General features: G+C 41.0%; 1 protein-coding gene across 1 annotated transcript; it reads right to left on the bottom strand.

Annotated features, from left to right (window-relative positions):
* Window positions 1–245: 245 nt before the first annotated feature.
* Window positions 246–1,248, bottom strand: LOC112455185 (peritrophin-1-like). Its single transcript, XM_025016961.1, has 2 exons — window positions 1,180–1,248; window positions 246–982 (listed from the first exon to the last, which is right to left on the bottom strand). Exons 1-2 carry the CDS (start codon window positions 1,184–1,186, stop codon window positions 246–248), a joined length of 744 nt encoding a protein of 247 aa, XP_024872729.1. The 5' UTR covers window positions 1,187–1,248.
* Window positions 1,249–17,438: the final 16,190 nt, after the last annotated feature.

Genomic DNA, 17,438 nt, shown 5'->3' with positions numbered 1-17,438 from the left:
TCGATGGTCATCCATGCACAAATGTCTCCATGATTTTTACATTTGGGGGTATTTGTACATGTTTCGAGCGAAGGGGAGCCAGCGAGGGAGGATCGCATTTCTATCCTTATCGGAGAAAAATCTCCGTGGAAAGGACAATGGGCCTTTTTTTATATTTTCATCTGTAAGATAACTCGCAACACACTTGTGACACCATCTATTTTTGAAAATTAGCCTCGAATAGTTTGCCAAGTTTTTTGTTGCTTTTATTTGTTCCTCGGTAGCAGGCAACCAGCTTCGTTTGGTGGTAGACATGTATTTGTTCTGGGGCTAAAGTGTAGACCACCACTGCAGTCTGTGGAGTACCAATCAGGAGTATAACATGTATAATACTTTCCGCAGTCACATTCGTGAGCTCTTCTAGCGCCGTTTATGCAGGATGGAGGTGTTGGTGGAGTTGATTGCGTTGTAGGTGGCGGCTGTGTAGGCCCTGGACCACCACATCCTCTTCCACCATCCCTGTTCGGAACGCATTCCTGACATGTGCGGCTGAAGCACCCGGAGTAACAAGTACGCAAGTGCCCTACACCATTTATGCAGTCATAGTACTGATAGCAATTGTTGGTTCCGGGTCCGCTTATTTTAGACCCGCTCGGTAATGTTCCATTTCGGTATGTTTGGGGACAACTGGCGCAACCGGCTTGCCATGGCCAATCGCAGACTTGCAGGAGTCTATTGTAGTGGAGTCTCGATATTGGATCTCCTTCGGTCATTAAGGGGCATCTTTGCAAGACAGGTTGACCCACAGAGCACTTATAATACAGCGTGCAATCGGTTTCGTGTGGAAGGTTGGTCGTGGTGTTATGTTCATTTCGCTCTGGGTATGGACATATTCTGGGAATGTTCGCGTAGGTGTCTTCCTTCGGATCAGATGGCGCAGGTTCGATGTCCGCGGCGTTCACGGCCCAAGATGCCAGGGAGGCGATGGCGATTACGTATATTCCTATGCCGAACAAAAATCACATCATTAAAATGTTAATCGCGATACGATCGAATCGTGATTTAGCCGGCTTTTATTACAACCGACTAGATGTCAATTATTTGTATAAATTTGGATTGCTAAAAATTTCTAGCACACAGCGTATAAATATCGTTTTACTTTAATCGACGGTTCTATTATAGAAGTTTTTCAACACTCACCCTTCATCGCCTATCCTTTATTCAACCCGAACTTAAGAAACGTATCGCTCGTCCTATTAACACCTCTTCGATTCGTTTAAATATGTGACTGGCCGAATTTAGGCGGTTCGGCTTTTATAAATATGCATCACGTTATCGCGAGGTACAAGGACAGATTGTATCTATCGAAGATATACTTTCCTCGCCGACAGAAGATTATTGGCCACATTTCGCAGAAAAATTGTTACACCAAAGTACGTTTGCTTTAGGTCACGAATAATGAACAATCTTTATGCAATTATAGCATCGATTGTGAATCGATAGTTTACAAACTATGACGTAAAAAATTGAAATTAAGAACTAAACTTTATATCATACTGTTCTTATCGTTTAATTTGATTTCAATCAAGCATGACTTATATTTATTATTGATAAAAGATATATAATAAGTTAATAAGACATCAAAACCTTGAGTGTGATTTTCAGTTAGATAGCAATCGGAACTCGTAAAACGTTTTATCGTTAAACCTTTCTAAGTTAACACTAGAATCGTTGACCGTTGGACATCTAAAAGTCACTAAAAAAATCGAAATTGTACAACATTGAAATATTCTTATCTATTCAACAGAAATTTTATATTTAAGGAAGATAATGTGCAAAGATGTGTATAAATCATTTTTCCAATTAAAATTATGCATTTGAGTTCGACTTCGGAAATTGAGTAAAAATGTTCTATCATGAAAGAAATGAGTTTTTTTATGACATAACATTTTGAGTTAATTCGATTACATTGCGATTTGCGCATAGATAAATTTTCGAATTTGATATAACTTTTGATTATCGATTAAGATGTTGAAGTTTTGCGCAAAAACATCTCATTTGATCTTGATTTTTATTAAGATATGCAATTGGCATTTATGTTGCATTTGATATTAAAGAAAATAAAGAAATAAATTTTTAAAAATAGTGCAAATAAGTCGCATTGTGCCAAGTGAATTAAATTAGTTGATCATTACTTTCGCGCTCTTTTCTATGTAATGATTATTTTTTATATCGAAATTGTGCATTATACAATTAATTTACGTGCATATATGCAATCTTGAAATAAATTAATGATAATGGTATGGATGAATTAACAACATTTGGAGTTAATTACACCAGACTGTAAAAATAAAAATGTATGACTATAAAAGTGCTCTCTCTCTTCCTCCCTTTCTCTCTCCCCTTCTCTCGTAGGAATGTCAAACGTACAAATGATTTTATCATAATACTCGAAGAAAGTATTATGTGTGATCTTAGTCATGAAATAATGAGTAAGAGCTCTTCCTTCACTTAACTTATCATTGAAGTTGACGCTGACGTAGGTATCATTTATATCATATGATCTGTATTCACCTTGGTGTAAGGTCCAGTTCTCGTCTGATAAAACTTACATCGTCTAAATATGACGATGATGGTCGTGTATATTTCTAGCCATTATAACAATCGATAAAACTCCGAAAGGACATTAGTATTTCTTATCTAGAGATTTTTTTCAGATACTGACATATCTCTTGCATGTTCTGTGACGAAATGCATGTGACGAAATATAAGACATCACGTGTAAAAAATGTGCCCTTGCAATTTATCAGATTGATGGCGAGCAAAGATCGATCGAAATTATGCTTGTACCGTTAACATGACAAATACGAAAAATATCTGTTGAAATATGTACCTTAGATTAGAAAAATTAAGATTGTGAAGTCTTTTGTCGTACGCATCATTTATATATTTTCGTTATTCCATACATACTGAATACTTGTTTATTGAAAAAATTAGAGAGAATTTTTGCACTTTCTCTCTCTCTCTCTCTCTCTCTCTCTCCATAACATTTTGTTACTGCCATGTATACATATATGTTGCTTTGCCATGTGGCATAACTAACAAATGACGCGCGCGTCCGAGCTATCCACATGTATAGATATAGGATATAGGATCGTCCAGAGGTAGGCGGATATGTACGGGTGAAGTACATTAATCAAACGGTATGATACGCGTCCTTAACCCTTCCTTGCCCTTCCATCCCTTTCGTTATTCTGTTGCAAGTTCGCGTTACAGTCGAAACGAACTCATGGCTAGGGTTGCCGCTTCATGGAATCATCTATCTATCTTTCGCTTGTTCTTTGCTTCTGAAAACCTGTGAATTTTGTATTTTTATTAAGATCTATCTTAAATCGACAGTGCAGTTCAAAGTTTTTTTAACCAATGAATCAGTGACTTAAATTATGTAAGAGAAAGCAAACGATCTTATTGTACTAAATTAAAAAAAGAAGCTAAATGGTACCAGGAAACAAAACGTTCAAGTTAACGACTAGAATAAATGGCTTGTTTAAAATTCTTCGATAGTATCAGGGACTTAATTTCTCAGCACCTCGCATTATGCTGAAAAATAAAGCGATCGATTCGCAACGGTTTGCCAGTACGGTAGCTAGATAACGCGCATGCCGCGCAGCATCAGCATCGAAGATGCGGGATGTGTGCGTATACCTCGTCTCAATTCATTATTCCACCTTCATGAATATATCGCGCTATCGTCTTCCGCGCTCGCGCGTAGCTCTGTTTTCAATTTTCTCGTCGTGAACCATCCTACGAGCGTGACGATACATATACGTGCATTCGTAGAGATTCGTACATATGTACGTATATGTGTATATGTATATATGTATGTATGTATATAGGTATACATATATTTATACATATATATATGTATATATATATGTACACACCCACACGAGCGACACTAAAGCACATGAGCTCGCGAATGCGTATACATAGGTACACGTCGACGAAGAGCGTGGCCGGAGGGAAGCAGGTCGCGCGCGTATGCGCTTCTACATACGTTAGGCATGTATATATACATATACATATATCCAGATGTATATACAGACGCAAACGCGAACGAGAGAGGAACATATATACTAGGCCGCCTGGCTATGTACGTGCTCGTATATAGCGGAGAGCACAGGCAGGCTGGTTGCGGATAATTCAGGCAATCAGCGTAATGTTGCGGCGGTGAGGACCCTCCAGCCCTCACTACGTATATAATACGGTACCTACCCGCCCCGGACCAACCGGCGGCGGGCTTCCAGATACGTAACTGCGGACGCCTGAGTCGCGGCCCCATCGGCCGGCTATCCTGCCTTCTGTGTACGCGAGACTACGCGAGAGTTAGGTAATAGCCTACGCGCGTGCCTATGGAATTCTACCGGGTGATTCGGTGCACCGCGCAGCGGTACCGCGACCGGATTCCAAGACTCAACTTCCGGGATTTGCATACCATCCTGATAGAACGGCGGTTCTTCCCAATCGGTCCGATTACGCGCGAAAGCCGCAAGTTCCGTTTAGGATTTCGAAATCATTCCGATAACTCGCGAAATAAGATTGCGCTATCGCACGATGAAGTGCTATAAAGATATTCGATATGATTATTGAATTGTTCGTTGATCAGACGAGGAAACTGCAGTCGTACATACATACATGTGCGAGTCGTGTTTGTATATGTATATATCGACACGATCGCAACGCTTATGTAGTCGGCGTAACGACACACGTATCGCGTCGAGGAGATTGTTTCGAATCGCCTAGATGGTGGACTGGTAAGAGGGTAGTCCCCGAGTGACAATGCATCGAGTACTCTCGAAATGTCCCGGTGCGGCTCGCGTCTTGCCCTTCTGTCCACCTTTTACCTCTTTCACCATCTCGATTCACTGATTGATAATTTGCCATTTTGATCCCAGATATTTATTGTCGGCATGTATATGCCGTCACATTATCAATTATATTATCGATTGTTAATTTTATAATATGTTTAGTACAGAAATCAAATACAGATTAAGACGAATCGTGCGATCGAACAGTTTAAGGTAAAATATTTAAAAATATTTAATCAAACAAATGATTAAATTATTCGATCAATTCTCAACGACTGAATATTCGGATAACAATTCAGATATAAAGAAAAGTCTAAAAGAAAATAATATTTATTGTAAAGAGAAGTAATCAGTTTTTGGTTTTCTTCTCACAATATGTCTAGTTTTATTTTATTATTCTAAAGGCCATTGCACGTAACAAAGTTTTAGTCATAATCGTAAGGCCGTAAGAAAATAGACCAATCACAGTCGATTATTCTCCTTGAACTCGAATAATAATCGAGTGTGATTAGTCTATTTTCTTACGGCCTTACGATTATAACTAAAACTTTGTTACGTGCAATGACCTTAACTGAATTCAGATTAGGATGTTTTTAATTTACAGACTCGAAAGATTCGAACAATTTGAGATTCAAGCAAGAAGTCCGAATTATTCGAATTATTTAATTATCAAAAAATTGGGAAAAATAGTAAAATGAGCATTAATTTAATATGACTCAGAGATAAAAAATACAGAAACTAAAATCCGTATTATGTCGATTGTATCAGATTCACTCGTTCGAAGTTCATAAAGATTACGAAAGTTATCTTGCTGAATATCTTGTTGAATTGAGTTCTGATAAGATTAGTTCGATACTCTAATAATTCGCTATTTTGAGATAATGTAGATGATTCCATCACAGAATAATAGTTTAAATGAAGGTTTTAAAAAGGTTAACATTTTTGTATTAACATGTTATATTAACTTAAATATTCCATAAAATGTACATAATATATTATTGTTAATATAATATTATAACAAAATATATATTATAATAAAATATTAATCAGTTATATCTTCTGGTGCATAAGAAATGTATATTGTGTTACTTCATTAAATCAGTCAAACGTTGAATATCATTTGTTCGATGTTATTATCTATGCGAATTTTGTTACAAAATTAGCGATATTTTATTTGCCGGTCGATAACCACCAATCAATTGAACGTTGAGCATTCCTCGCGTATCTCATCGCTGTGGTTTGCCGATCCCACTTCCTTAAAGTACGATAAAATCCCTCGTCTCATACTCTTCGCTCCCCTGTCACAGAACAGGAGGCTCTAGCATTTCATCTTTTCAGTAGACTTTCCGCGAAATCGGATAGGCTAGACTTACGTGAAGAACGTTATGCGAATTACGGTGTCTCAAGTGTCGCCCATGACGTTGCCGTAAAAGTATTGAAAGACACTGATGTTTCTAATAATAGATTAAGGTGTAATTATAATTGTCAAGCGTTATATGCAAATTAAGAAAGAACATTTTGGAGAATATGCATACCACCACAATCAATATCGTACATGTTATCTTAGATTTCGATTACTTAACAGTTGTGAATAACGGAGTTGAAAGTCAAGATGAATGACGCTCGTTTCGAAGTATGGCACGTCGATAATTTTTGACTTATAAACTTGAGGAATTTTGCGGAGCAAAATAGTCAACAGATAGTAGAATTGTAATCTTCCTTTAATGTCAAGTGGGCTTTTATCTTAACGAATATTTTTTGATATGAAATAAAGAGATATTTAGCGATAAGAATCGAAAGAGATTATGACAACGATAAACGTATTATAATAATTCCCGAAGATAATAAGAGGAGAGGTTTAAAAAATATTTCAATTTCATTACTGTACTCTTCCATCAGTTAAACTGGCGTCACTTAGGAGCTAAGAGTTTCGAATAATGAATCACCACATTTTCGCTGAAGAAGAAATCTGCGGCTTGACGATAAAGTCTTGAACACCCGTGTACCTCTGGAAATCAAAGAAAGATTTAAGCATTCGTGGCGCTTAATTTTTCCTTCTGCCAAGACTTTATCACGGTCGGAAATCTTCCACTTTCTCTCTTTCTCTCTTTCTTTCTTTTTTTCTTGCTAATTTTCTCGAGCGGAATCGGGAGGAACAAGCGATCTGCGCGCTGATAGTCAGAATCCCGCGAGGAAAAGTTTCGTGTCTCCGTTCTTCGTGGTTCTTCTTCCTGAGTATTCGGCGGAAGTAGCAGGTTTCGCGCTCCTTTCCTCTCTCTCGTCTTTTCTCATCCACGGTTGACGATTTCTTTCGGGGTGCCCGACCGGGCGAAGGACCGTTTTCAAAGGACCCAAAATTACTTTCTGGATAAGCTGGATTAGGGTTTGCTCTCGCACCGCGTCCCAGATTAGACCGACGACGTACTCACGACCCGTCTCCTACGGGATCTGTTTTCCGCAGCGTGGTGTATTTGTCCAGCAGGAATAGTTCGGACGAGAACATTTTCTACAATTGTAACTGGTAATTATTCCAAAATTTATTCGCGAAAATTAGTCGCGTTGAGATAATAACTGACTCTTGGCATCTTTCGTTCTTTATTTTTCATGATTTTATATAGTTTTATATACGAGTCAATAATTATTCGCACTTAATTTATTAGAACAACAGTAAACAACGTATAATTACATTACTTTTCAACATAATCCCGGTGCTTTTTAATCCGGCACTTGTTCCAGCGTTTCATATGCTTGCATGTACCCTCGGAAATAAATGTTTTTGATTTGTCCCTTAACTATGTATACACATGTTGGTTCTCGCACATGTTGGTCTGTGATAAATTGATGACTTCTTAAGGCATCTTTAAATGGCCCAAACAGATGGAGTGAAATCTCTATTATATGCGTTTGAACGCATATAATGGACAGCAGTATGTGGGCGTGCATTGTCTGCAGCAACAACTAACATGTGCATGAAACGGTGAGCACACATGGCTGAGGCAAAAACCAAAAATATTTTTTTTTAGGATACATGCAAGCTGTGTAAATATATATATATATGTATATATGCACACGTATTTTAATTTGCTATTTGTCTTAAGAGCGCGTCATTTGGTTACGCGCGTCCGCGTCTCGTTTTCGTTCGCCCTATGTCTCTCGTGGCTTTTCTCTTTTCCCGACCTCGGGACGCTTCCGTTCAGCGAATCTGGCACGCGGAGTCGCGAGATCCGAAGTCGCATTGGTAAGCAGAGCGTAGGGCGAACTTTAAGAGGGTTGCTTTTGTCGAGACGTTCGCTACCCTTTAAACCGCCTCCTATCCTCATCCTCCCTCGGTCGCTCCATCCTGCCTCTTCGTGTCCCTCGCCGTATCTCGTCCCGCCCTCGCGCGGGACTTTCCTCTCTCTCCGTCCTACTCTTTCCTTTGCACCCTTGGGAAACCGGCTTTCACCCTCCCCTCGCTCTTCCCTCCCTCGCTCACCGATGGGTGAGTTCTCGCCGCCGCGCCGTCTTCTCCTCCGCGCTTCACGACGAAACCCGATGGCGAAACCTAGGCGACCAGATTAGAAGGGGCTGAAACCCGCGCGCCGACGGCGGGACTTTCGTGATTTCCACTCGGGATTCGTATCTCGCGCGCGTACAACGTACCCTCTCGACCACTGCTACTTCGCGGAAACAATGGCGGAGGTGAAGGCGGAAAGTGTACCTACAGAGCGATGGAAGACTGATCGAACTCGAAATGGCCGGCTACGACGGAGAGAGTCAGCCGGTCGAGGACAGGCGTTTACCCTTAAAGCGTAGCAACGTAAAACTCACGCTCGACGAGTTTCAATGTATATAATACAATTGAACGAAAAAGGAAAGGAATAGGAAAAGGAAACACGTTGGTCCGCACGAGACACGTTGGTTTTTAATGAAATGTGTGTCGAGCGTGTGCGAAAATTGCGGGATCCGTTTAAATTCAATGTAACGACGAAGCTGGAAAATATATAACAAGTTTGCGGAATTCGCCCCTCTCTCTCTCTCTTTCCTCCTTCTCATCCTCCTCCTCTTTTTCTTTTTCTCTTTCGAACGCTACGTTTTTATAGCATAACGAGTTTTATGTTAAAGTTATGCGATAAAAAATGCAGCACGGATTTGTTTGTCGGTAATTTTTTTCTCGACTCTCCGGTTTCGGAATTCTCGGGATAATTTTACGCGAAAACCTGTCAAACTAGCGTTCAAAATGTTTTCTCTTTCTCTCTTACTTTTCCATCTTTTCTTTATTAATAGATGTTATTTTCTTTGTTGAAGTCGGAAAAACTATGGCAAATTAATGAGTATTTATTTAACAGCGAAACATGTCGTTAGTCATGTTAATGTAAATCTGACTACGTCTTTAGAATGATCACTGCGAGGTCGTATTGTTGCAGAAAATAATTAACGGCAATTAAGCGAAATGCATCCGCGAATATTAGTACTATCGAAACTCTCAACGACAAGCTCGTGGCTGACAATGTGAGTGCTCGGCGCTTTTAACGAAATGGCACAATGGAGAGGGTTGCCGCGGTCACCACGTTTTTTGACAATATTTTGCGTAATTGAGCAGCGGCAATAAATTTCGGTTGAATTATGCCCGCGCGAGGAAAATAACTGAAAACTGTCCAACTGTTCCCATCCATTATTTACATCGTTTAGCAAATTTTACTGCTCCCCGGGTGGTGTTGGCCGCGCCATGCCAGATATTTTCTCTCTGCGCGTAGTTGTATCCGTGTTGTGCGCGCGTGTCTGTGTACGGCGTGTATAATTGTGTGGTGTGCGTGCGCGAAAATACAGTCGGCCATTTATTCGCGCGTACAGCGACCAGGAGGACGAGAGGCACGAACGAATGAATTTACGATTTCATCGAATTCCCTCGTTAATCGCCGGTATACGAGTTTCCGGGACTTCACGGCCGACCGAATTCTCGCTAACACCCCGGCGAGGTTCAACGAGACACCCGGTAGAACTGTCCGCATCTCCTTTTCTTCGCAATCTGCGCCGATTTTACGATCGGAGCTCATTTCCCTAAAACCGCGATCCTACACACATCGCGAATATTCAGTGCGAGTGCGATTATGCGCGAGTTCGGCCGATGCCGAATATAGGCCTCCTAGCTAGATTATACTCGTACTCGGTTACTCGTACTCGTGCTCGTCTTTGCTCGTACTTTGTATTCAGCCGGTCCCACATACATCGCGAGTACTCTCGGCATTCGTAAGTAGTGTATGACTAACTAATTAGGCCGATTTTGATAACTCGCCCTTTTTCCGTTGTCGGTGAAACCTGTCGTCAGTCAAAGAGAAATTTGAAGAGATAAATGAGATATGGAATCCGTTGAAAATAACGAAAAGCAAGATATATCGAAAGACAACGAAATTCGAGTTTTGAATAACATAGATCAATCAGTAGTACTTGGCAACGAATGAATGACGTAAATTAAAACATGGAATCGTTATGTAACGAAGAATGGTTAATGAAAATATTTTTTGGATGTGTCTGACATCCGGATGACGTGACATTTAGTGTCACGTATGACGAAGATTTATTAGCAACCGATTACGGAGAATCAATGATGTACTAAATTGCACGGAACGAATCTGATAAGTGATCGTAACGGGAAAAAAACCCACAAACTGCCTAATGATATTCAGCATATTTTTCTGCCCTGATTTTTGTTCGCGTCCTATCTGTAAGAAGATTCGCCGACAGATAGTCCCGACAGACCCTTTCGGAACTTTCTAAAAGTCTAACTCTCGTTACGCCCGAAGTTTTCCCTATCTTTTTCATGTATAAGAACCGCTTCCCGTGAGAATATTCATGAACTCTTGCGGTTTCTATTGCATTGTCCCGGAAACAAATCTCCGCGCGAAACAATATTCATTGTTAGGCTGCGCAAAGTAACACGCGCGTGCTAGTGTCGTATTAATATCGGCACGGCACTCGCGACGTGAACAACGGTGTGATTTTTCACGGGGTGGAAACACCTCGTGGGTTAATAAAGTGACTCGATCGGTGTTGCAATGAACAGAGTCGGCGTGGTGGCTTGTATCTCGCATAGTTATGGGATAGGTATTTATCAAACAATGGCCAGATATCCCTCGAACTAGCTACGGGTCGAGCCGTTAGCCAACATGTGTACTGCAATCAGATTTCGTCGATTGTGCCATAGTTAAATTGGATAGTTTCGATCGGTAATTTAAGTTGCCAAATCGACACTCTGAACTTAAAACGTTTAGTTTATTCCGATATCTTTTTCATTGACTACGTGACGTATCCTAAAGTAATTTTGTTATTTAATTGGTTGATTTTTTAAGCATGCTAATTGGCTTGCGAGTATTAATTATTTTTCTTCTTGGTATTTTAAAATAAATCAGATTTCGCGTTTACTGGCGAATCACGATTATTTATAGCTTGAATAGCATTTTGTATTCGAAATATAATGACTGTTACAGTTTAATTTCTTTTCCTGTATAAAGCAGACTTTATACACGTGGAACGTGTATCGATCCTGCCGGAAATTATACGCTTTATCGCCATATTACTTACCACGTTGGTTTGTTTAGCGCTTTCTTGTGCATAAAGTAGGCCGTACCGTATCGCGGACACGTGGATTACATTAACATATCGATTTAGCGAGTGACCTTGCATCCGGATACCGTGCTGTCTCAGCGATATCCGGTAGCTTACGTCTCGACGATCACCATAGCAGTCCGCCATTTCACTGTGCCGACGTCACGTTGTTGCGGTCCTATCAGTCTGTGTCATCAGCAGGCAAATATATGATATGAAATACGTCGGAGTAATAAGTAACACACTCCGTCGACGTTTGTCTGTCATCTTGAAAGGAGGTACTTTCACTTCAGCGAACAATTTAGAAAATTATTTCTACTGTTGTTTGTTTGTACCTACTGTTGATTGCTGTTCCTACTTACACATTTGAAACTTCGCTTTAAATGCGTAATAATGAGATTTGTATACACCTTGACGTTTATACCAATATATTACAACTTTTTCAAATCTATAATCTAAATACATTGTTTAAATCATAATCTAGTACAATTTAAATTCTACTCATCTAAATTCTTGCTACAAAATGTTCTCGTAGTTTCTTCACGGTTTACAGTAATTAGGAATTAGGAATTAGGGAGTAATTATGTTATCGGAAACTTTAACCGTACGTGATAAAACGTTTAATGAAAATGACAGTCTAAATAATTTATTAATTTTCTGGTATCATAATTATTTGCCGGGAGCTTTTTAAATTAGCGACGTGAATATACATATACGCGACGCGCGATCATTCGATCGGCCGGTTCCGACATCGGCAATGTGGCCCTCGCGGTCATCCGCCATTGCATTGTACTGAAATGGCTGCATAGCGTTATCAGCCGACGTAATCAAGCAGGCAGGTACATATACATATTGAAGGTGGTGATGTGCGTGTGTGTATATGCGTGCGTGCGTGCGTGCGTGCCTGCGTGCCTACTGCGTGCGGTGCGGATCTGTGCGTGTCGAGATAGAAACGAGGAAGCTGTAGGAAGAAGCGAGTGGGAGGACGAGCGGCAATGTAGATGGGCGAGAGGAATAAGGAGAGAGGTAGAGGAGGAGAGCTAGAGAAACAGAGAAAGAGGGAGAGAGAGAGGAGTAGCCTTCCGATTGGTCCACGCTAGGACCCCAACCTCCGGCACGCACGTAACATAGCCAGATCGATACGCACTGCCCAAGTCACCGTCCCTCTCTCTCTCTCTCTCTCTCTCTCTCTCTCTCTCTCTCTCTTTCTCTCTCTCCCTCTTTCCCTCTCTCCCTCTTTCCCTCTCTCTGTTCTGTTCTCTCTCGTTTCTATCCCTCTTTCTTTCATTTTCCTTGTTCCTCTTCCTCTCGGGTTCTTCTCCGTCTCCATTCTACGCATTCTCTTTACCAGCTTCCTCCACCATATCTCTCCTTCTAACCCATTTCTTCTTCTATCTTGCTGTGCTCCAGCCATGGTTTCCTCTCTGTCTCGCTATGGTCCGTACTCTATATTCATTCCTCTCTCGCAACCTCGTTCATTTCAGCTACGCTCACGAATAACTATCAACAACATACTCCGACGATAACTGTCTTCTGTCATTCGAATTCTTTCTGGTACCTCTTAAAATTCCAAGCGATCGATAATGTTCACGACACTGTGACATATTTCCTGTATTTCGAGTATCCATTTATGATTTCACACATTGTTTCAACGTATAATTTGAGTTGAAACTATAATTCGAACGTTATTTTATGAGTTTTTCACGAACATCACATTCTGAACATTTTTAAGTTTTTTTCTTTCTCTCTGATCCGTGGTTTCATCCCCGTCTCACCAATGTCGATTTTATCCCTCGAGTTCTTCGAGGCGATTTACAGATCCAGCGTGAACGCCTCAAAGAACCCCGTCCTGTCGAAAGTGAAGTTACGGCCGTCTTCGTGTGTAATCCGACAAAACGTCTAGTCCGCAGAGTATCCGCGACTTCTCACGGGGATTTGTGGGTCTCTTCTCGCGGTCATTTTTCAACGATCGCGCGCAAGGCAACCGGGCGCACTCGTCGTGAGTCGTAATCCAATTAAAGAAAAGCCCGGCGCGGCGATTGTGTCGCCTAATCGACGAACAAGGCGCCGCGTTATTACCCGCCCCTTCGCCGCGGGGCACAATGCTTCCTGGCGGATCGGCGAACAATAGACGAGCGGCGAATGGATACGTACGCAGCGCATACCAGTAATGAGGGAGCCCGATCAACGGTAATACCGGGTGTCCGCGCGCAAAAGCGCGGTGACTTCTTGTTTCCGCGACAACAATCTTCCCGCATTCCCGGCCGTGTCGCTCATTCTGCCCACTATTTCCCCTCGTTTTTCCTTTATTGTCTTGTTCATGGATTCGACATTGTTAGTCCACTAGACTTATGTAATGATACATGATAACTGGATCGTTAGATGCGTTCGTCAGCGATTAATCTCTTTCCCCCCTCGCTTTCTCTTTCTATCTCTGCCTCCTTCCCGGTCCGACCTTCGGCAGTCAACCGACCGCAGGACCGCGAACCGTGTGAGAATCTCCTTGTCGGCCGTGTACAGTGCTCCAATAAAGCGCTATCACGTCCGATTTTGACAGTGAAAGGGAAGGGAACAACGCGCGATCTTTCGTTCGTGAGAATCGGCGGCCTTGACTTCTGATCCTCGGGAAATTGGAGATTGTACGGGTCCGTAGGGTGCACTGACGGCGTGCAACAGGCATCGGTAATGGTAGGACCCCGTCGTGTTTACGGGGACGTCGACGAATTCGATGGGAGATACGATTAGCTGCTGTTCAGTTTCCGATAATCCGACACAAGTCATTCTCTTGATACTCGAGAAATACGGGTAATAGTTGAGGGAAATGTTTTCTGACTTTGTTGCAGCTGTTGTCTTATAATGTTAAATGTCAATCTAAAATATTGTTTTAAAATATAAGAGCAGTATTGATATATAATGAGAGAGTTCGGCAAAATTATTTGACTTGATATTTTTCTTCGTATCACGCGTTTAGTTTTTACTTCAGGATCAACGAGAACTTTTGGTGAAATTTTTTATCTTGCTTAATATTTAATACACATTTTTTTCTTAGGTTTTTTTAAAACAGATCCAATAAAACTACTTTCTTTTATTTGGGGGGGGGGAGGGGGTGGTTTTAATCCCAAAACTTCCCCCTAGGATCCGCCAGTGTTCCACAATATCGCAGTCGTATGAGCTTTCGTGAGAAACGGATGAAATAATATTCCGTCGAACGCGTTTATATACCTGTTTATGAAGTAACGCTTGCCTAACTCGCGCGGGAGCGGTGCGCATTGCGGTGAAATAATTGACGCCAACGCGCCTGACAGTCTTTATCGGATGTGACATGTTAGTTTAAATAGATAGAATTTTGTGTCGAGAGGTCGAACTGTCCTCGGAATAGCTCCGATGATGAAGAGTGGTGCGAATAAAAAGTAAATATAGGCAACAAAGAGTAGAAATGCTGATAACGAATAGCGCTATGACGAGAGTTACCGAATAAGGTGGAATTCGCGTGTTCCCTCCGAATTATTCTATCAATCATACGGGTTTTTTGATGATATATCAATTAAATATCGCCCTGGATAAATCGCAGTGGCGACTTTAAAAAAAAATTACTACGACAGTAAGCTCTTCTGAAATTCTAAACGAAGTGCATTATTATCAGATTGTTCCAGCTTTAATAGTTCGCAACAACAGTTCGTTACAATCGAATACGCTTCAACCGCGTATTCTTAAATTTGTCACACTTTTAAAACCAGTGTATCTCTTCCTTTCCATGATATTTTATAAGTAGAAATAATAAATTCATAGGGCAAATCGCGGACGACAAAGTTGCGACACGGATGAGAGATGATGAGCGAGAAGTACAAAATGGAGGGGAAAAAAAATGAATAACCCACCCCCGTATAACTGGATAAATCGTCGGTTTGTCGCTCGCCCGGGTTCTCAGTTACTTTTTACTCGATGTCGCTACCCTCCGCGTGGCGGTACGATGATGTATGTGGCACGTGATTTATATCTTCTGCGAGGATGTATTAAATGAGAGGAAAGGCGAGCGAAGTGACTTATGCATACGATACTTGTAGTCGAGAATCATTTTGATCTTGTGCGGATTTATCTCAGAACCAGCAGATGTCGTTTGTAATGTCATCGCTACGATATTTCGTCCAACTTATTTGCAGTCACGACAGAGTCTTATCTTCGAAGTCATTTTATTTGAAATTTGAACAAAACGTTCTGTGAGTTTTCTTTTGATTTTTTTTTATCAATGCTTTTACGATGGAATGCGATTAGGACAGTTGAACTTTGTTTCATATAACAACTCAACATTTCTTTAAAATAAAATATAGATTGTTTAAGCTGTTTCTCGGAGGACAGGTTTTTCTAGCGCAAAAACATATATACACACACGAAAGAAGTCTAGATAAAGGCGCTCGTGCTTTATCTGACTGAACGTTCAAAGTTCAACTTCCTTCGAAATCGAGAATAAGAACTATGGGGGAACTATGCGTCCCTATTTCCGTATCACGCACGATATCACCGTAGGAAATGTGGATTTTAGCCGAGAACTGACGCATATGATTTTGTAGATGGCTTACTAAAAACGGCCGTAGCCATCGCAGTCATGTTATTCTCACATCCTATCAGCAATAGACAGTTCTCTTTATTATGCGACTCTAATTTGTCAGAATTAATTGTAAGTACTTTTATATGATTTTTTACACAATTAGTTTAATTTTTTTTCATAAAATTTTGTTATCTTTCTTAGTACCGCTTTAATACTTAAGAAATACTACACGTTATAAAAATATCGCATTTCAGAGGGATAAAAAATACAAGTAAAAGATGATTGTTTAGTTTGATCCAACTGGCAAACAAGACTAAAAAAAAAACAAAAAAAAAACAAGGTGTATATTTTCATTGGAGAGAGAGAGAAAGAGAAAGATGTGGAACGCTGTGGGCCAATGCAGAGAGTCACGACAGCGTTTTCTCACTTTGACATATTTTGCAGTGCGTCTGCGGGCGCATAATTAGCATGAGAATAATGGCGCGCCGGCTCTCTTAATCAAACTTTTTAAATAGGATTCTCCTTTTACTCCGTTCTTATGGCTACGGGAAAAGTCGACCTGCCGGTCTTTTTTTAATACGAAATGCTAATCAGCCTCGCATATCGTTGCCTTATCCAGCCCGACGTTTTTCCGCGAGAAAGTTCGTGACTGCTACCGAAAACTACGGTTTAATATTAATCCAACGTTAAATTTGAATTTCGATGAGGGCAGAACGTCGATTTCGCTGCCGGACCAATAATACCATCTCCGGCAATTTAAATGCACCTCCTCAAATTCGAAATTCGCAAAATTACACGGTAATATCCATGCAGCAATTTAAATCGAAAGCTTGAAATTAAGTGTAATTATCTGCCGCGACGAATAGTAACTGTTCGAGGATTATACTTCGAAATTGCTTAATTACAGACAGGTATTTAATGCAGTGTACAAAAAATTATGCAAAATATATATATTAAAAAATGGACACGTTTTACGATAGAATGACTATTTGTATACTCCGCGACCGGTTGACACTAATGAATATATGTGACCGACACACGTCCAAGGAGAGACGACAAATTAGCGTCTTTCGTCACTGGCGTTCGTCGCAATTCGCGCCGTTCAGCCCGCGCATACATATTCCCGAGCGTCCTCCGCGACCACGAAGTTGGCGTTCCTATCTTGCGTTCTCGCTTATTATCGCGATCGAATATTCCGTCAACGACGCGTCTTTTGTCGGTCCCCGATGGAAGAAGAGCAGGCGGAGAGAAGGAGGGAGAGAGAGAGAGAGAGACGAAGACAGAGGAAAAGACACGGAGGCAGCGGTAGTGCATGAAGAAGTTAGAGGAAGACGAAGAAGTGGATGAGGCAAGAAGGCGAGGAAGCGAGAGGGGGAGGACCAGGACGCCGACGATGCGTCGTCGTTACGCGACGGAATATCATTATCCGGATAATGGGCCGGCAATTAGCTCGACGGCGT

This window comes from Temnothorax curvispinosus, unplaced genomic scaffold (assembly GCF_003070985.1).
Source record: "Temnothorax curvispinosus isolate PA1 unplaced genomic scaffold, ASM307098v1 QBEX01005876.1, whole genome shotgun sequence".
Taxonomy (NCBI): domain Eukaryota; kingdom Metazoa; phylum Arthropoda; class Insecta; order Hymenoptera; family Formicidae; genus Temnothorax; species Temnothorax curvispinosus.
Note: the sequence above shows the minus strand (reverse complement) of the source record. Positions and strands in the feature narration are given on the sequence as shown.